At 45.3% G+C, this 4,709-nt stretch overlaps 1 protein-coding gene across 1 annotated transcript; it reads left to right on the top strand.

The window, feature by feature from the left end:
• Nucleotides 1–713: 713 nt before the first annotated feature.
• Nucleotides 714–4,435, top strand: HOXA3 (homeobox A3). Its single transcript, XM_010014492.1, has 2 exons — nt 714–1,302; nt 2,753–4,435. Exons 1-2 carry the CDS (start codon nt 831–833, stop codon nt 3,523–3,525), a joined length of 1,245 nt encoding a protein of 414 aa, XP_010012794.1. The 5' UTR covers nt 714–830; the 3' UTR covers nt 3,526–4,435.
• The last annotated feature ends 274 nt before the right edge of the window (nt 4,436–4,709 follow it).

The following is a 4,709-nucleotide window of genomic DNA, read 5'->3' as shown; positions in this document are numbered from 1 at the left end:
GGGCAGGGGGCTGCCAGGGGCGGCCCCAGCCATGCTCCAGGGCCGGGTGGGAGCCGTCCCTGTCGGGGTGCGAGACCTGGGCGGCTCGGAGTGGTGTGAGACCGCAGAGGGTAGGAGGCGCTGGCTTTGTTTATTTTCCTATTGAGCATTTCATAGACAAGCCGAAATCCTTCACTTGGGATCGGGGTGTTTGAATATCCCTGGCTAGGAAACCTTTCCACCCCGTTCCTGCCCCCTGGCACATGTAGACAGGAACAATCTCATATATTTCTTTGAAGTTGTATGGAGAGCTGTAACCTGGAGAGAAAGCCTAAAAATAAAATGACACCAGTTACAGGAGAGGGTTTGATTGTAGAGCTGGAATGAAGGAACAGCCCAGCCCCTTTGCATTACGGGTTCCTCGATCACCCTTATCTCAGAGACTGGTACTAAACCAGCCTCTCAGTGATAAACGATCAACCCCCTTGCACTGATTCTTAAGAAGAAAGAAAAAACCCTAGAAAGCCCCTATCCCAGTGCACCAAAGCACATATTTGTAGCTGCCAGTAAATCCAGGCAGCTTTTATATCGAAATGCTCTGCGCCTGAGGCCAAGTCATGCTGCTAAATATTGCTGACCACTTTTTCTTTTATGGCTTTCATGTCACTTAGCTATTGAAAGTAAGATGGATTTGTACCATTTCTTCACCCTGCTCTGCTCTCCCCACACCCCAGGTCTGCCCGGAGAGGCCATTGGAGGAAGAGCGCCACGTGACAGAGGGGTGCCAATGTTATTCTCCGAGGGTGTCAAGACCCTGTCAGTTTGCGAAATAAATATTGGGAAACAACGAAATGCAAAAAGCGACCTACTACGACAGCTCTGCAATCTATGGTGCCTACCCCTACCAAGGAGCAAATGGTTTCACTTATAATGTGAGTCAGCAGCAATATCCTCCATCTTCATCGCTTGTGGAAACTGAGTATCACCGCCCCGCGTGCTCCCTCCAGTCCCCCAGCAGCTCCGTGTCCCACCACAAGGCCAATGACATCAGTGAAAGTTGCATGAGGACCCTCCCCAGCCAGCCTCTCCAGCCCCCTGGCCTCGCCGACCCACAGGCCCCACCGCAGCCGCCTCCAGCCCAGCAGGCACAGCCTCCACCTCCATCCTCTGCCTCACCACCTCAAAATGCCAGCAGCAACCCTGCCCCGGCCAACCCCACCAAGAGCCCAGCTCTTAACTCGCCCACCATGTCCAAACAGATATTCCCATGGATGAAAGAGTCTCGGCAAAACACAAAGCAGAAAAACAGCAGTTCCAGTTCAGGTATGAAACATACTCCCCCCCTTTCCCTCGATACACCTGGGCTGGCCACCCATCTGACAGGGAGGAGGGCAGCTCTGCTCACCTTTGCTTCAGGGATGGAAGGGAAGAGGCTTTTTTCCTCTCCAAGTTGACCCCCTTGAGCTTTTGGAGAGGGGTTGCCACCACTCACAAGGGGAGCTTACTGAACAAACCACTCCCTGCAAAGCTTTCACAGCTTTGCAGGACAGGTCTGAAGTGATTCTGTTTCCTAGTGGCTAAGCCACTTGTGCCTTCCTGCATCTATCACATTTCTTATGTAATCCCCCCCTCTAGTAAATCATCTCAGTGTGGAGCAGCCCAGGCCTTAAGCCAGAGGCCTGTCCCAAGTACTTTGTTGGCATGGTGCTCTTAGATTAATAAGACAGTGACCTATCTCTGCTGAAGTGTAACAGGAATAAAATAGCTCATAATCACATGCAGGCAGGATCAATGCCCTGCACGCAGTCAGAACCTCTTCCTATTTTAACAAGCTGATTGGCAAAGTTACAAGCCTAGTAAACAAAAATCATTCCGGAGTGCCATGAACTTCAGCCCATAAAATATTATTTGAGGGATGAAAGTGTATATGAACACGTTTATTACTTGAGGAAACCCAAATCAATAACACCAGTGGTAGCTCCAATGCCCAAGAGTTGGATTTATGTTAACCTCTTCCTCTTTTTCCCTTAAATGATCCTTAGAAATACAGTTCAGAACTTTAGCAAATGTCTTCACCAGTCTGCTTTTTAAAGCCCTGGTAACATTGCTGTTTATAGCCTTCCATATCATATATTTATTTTATTAAAAAGCAGTAACATGTAAATATGTCTGTGTGCCTATATGCAAGCCTAGCCACTGTATGTTCTTTTTATGTACGTTATACTTCCCAATCACTACCATATGTTTATGCTATAAGCTAGACGTGATAGAAACACTATACCGTCGATTTAATGCTTATATGTTATAATGTTATATTGTAGATACCTAACTTTCAGGCATCTGTGGCTGATGTGTATAGATCAGGGTTTTCAGAAAAAGAGGGCAGCAAGTCTTTACCACAATGGAGAACAGCTAGCTCCTGAAGAACCTGATCCCACCATGTGAGCAGAGCCATAGGTTCACCTTCAAAGTTACTAAACTCCACTTGTGTTTCTTTAAACTTTTCCTACTCCTTTATGCAAAGCTCAAGATACGTTGTATGCTACCATTCTTAGAAGTCATACAGTGCTACTAGTGAGGTAAAGGAGGTCTGTTGAGGCTTATAGCTTGGCATGTCACCTCATGCCATAAGGGAGAGTACTCATTGCATACACGTGCATCCATCTCGTGTCTGAGAGCTGGACTCTCCGGGTGCTGGTGTTGTTGGCTGTTGTCTGTGGTTCTTGTGTCGGGGTGCGCTGTGCTGATTGTGTTCTTTGTGTGATTTACATAGGTGAGAGTTGTGCTGGTGATAAAAGCCCTCCGGGGCAAGCATCCTCTAAGAGAGCCCGTACAGCTTACACAAGTGCCCAGCTGGTAGAACTGGAAAAGGAGTTCCACTTCAATAGGTACCTTTGCAGGCCACGAAGGGTAGAGATGGCTAATTTGCTCAATCTCACAGAAAGACAGATCAAAATCTGGTTTCAGAACCGCAGAATGAAATACAAAAAGGATCAAAAGGGCAAGGGCATGATGACCTCTTCAGGAGGACAGTCCCCAAGCAGAAGCCCTGTCCCTCCAGCTGCTGGGGGATATCTAAACTCTATGCATTCTTTAGTAAACAGTGTCCCCTACGAGCCCCAGTCACCTCCACCATTTAACAAGCCTCATCAAAACACCTATGGCATCCCTGCATCGTATACTGCTCCTCTTAATAATTGCCCACCTCCTCAAAAGAGATACACGGGGACTGCAGCTGTGACACCTGAATACGATACTCATCCTCTTCAAGGCAACGGTTATGGGAATCCACATATACAGGGAAGCCCCGTCTATGTAGGGGGCAACTACGTGGAGACCATGACCAATTCTGGGCCTTCCATCTTTGGTCTAACTCATCTCCCTCATCCTCCTCCCTCTGCCAACATGGACTACAGCGGGGCTGGGCCAATGGCCAACAATCACCACCATGGACCTTGCGATCCACACCCAACATACACAGACCTTACTGCTCACCATCCTTCTCAGGGAAGAATTCAGGAAGCACCCAAACTCACCCATCTGTAAGAGACAGGAGTCACTAAGTGGAACACCAAGCCCCCGGCTTTTGGAGAGTACTCACCCCTTCCCTTCTCTCTCTCTCCTCCCCCTGCCATGTGCCCTCCCCTCTCCTTCTCGTTTCTTTTGTTCGTTTTGGTTGGTTTTGTTTCCTTTGGTAAAAGCGTTTTCTAGTTTATGTGACGTAGCAATATTTGTTGCTTGAATTGCTCTATAGTTTCACTAGTGGATATTTATCTTCTTGAACTGTAGCCTTGTGTCTCACTTTGGGAGTATGCACAGGCTTTATACTTTACCTTCTACACTTTTATCAAAACAGGGTATATGAACAAATTTTCTATAAAAGGAATTCTTAAATGTGAATTTGTTCGTACATGATTGATCCCACGGGGAAGCAATTTTTTTTATTGCACTTCTTTTAAATAGCAAGAAAGACATCAAAAGCGCTTGGACAGGGACTCCCTGGACAGTTATTAATACGTGTAAGTCTTTCAATGTGTGTATGCTGGTGAACATTCAGATTTATTTATATTTTTTTTTAAACATTGAATAATCTAAGTGTTTAAAATTTTATTTATCCCCATTTGTTCATATTTATATATATATAAAAAAATCTGTACCCTGAATATTCAGGAGGTATTTACCAGGCCATATGTTAGATGGCATATTGGCAAGCGTTGGAAATAGCATTTGAAAGGAACCTATAACTTCTTTTATTAAAAATGGTGATAACGATGATGACGATGCAATAAAATCTGGGAAAAAAGATCACGGTTTGAATACTTTATGCTTGTAACATCCAGCTAGGTGGGAAGTGTGTGAAGCTGAAAAGGCTAGATTTGTTTTGAAAGTTATACATTCCTTGCTGCTCACTTTCTGGGGAAAAAAAAAGGCAAAACAAAAAAATAAAGTTTTTATTCTGAATAATAAAGAGTTAAGAACATGTTCTTCGCAGCGCAAGGGAAGAGAGAGCCCTTCATGGCGTGGGGAGTTGCGAAACTCGTCTGTAAACTCACACGAGGATCCGCTTGCCCACTCGAAGAGCCCCGTGACGCCTTTTCAGCATTTTATAGGCAGGGAGAAGGACTTGTTCCCCACTTCTTTGTTCCTTTTATTTTTTAAAATTTATTTATTTATTTTTCCTTTTTTTTTTTCTCCCTTCTTTAATTTTCTTTCTTTTCTTCCACTTCCCA

This window comes from Nestor notabilis, unplaced genomic scaffold, assembly GCF_000696875.1.
Source record: "Nestor notabilis isolate BGI_N333 unplaced genomic scaffold, ASM69687v1 scaffold31855, whole genome shotgun sequence".
Taxonomy (NCBI): domain Eukaryota; kingdom Metazoa; phylum Chordata; class Aves; order Psittaciformes; family Psittacidae; genus Nestor; species Nestor notabilis.
The sequence above is the reverse complement of the archived record's forward strand: the minus strand, read 5'-3'. Positions and strand labels throughout refer to the sequence as shown.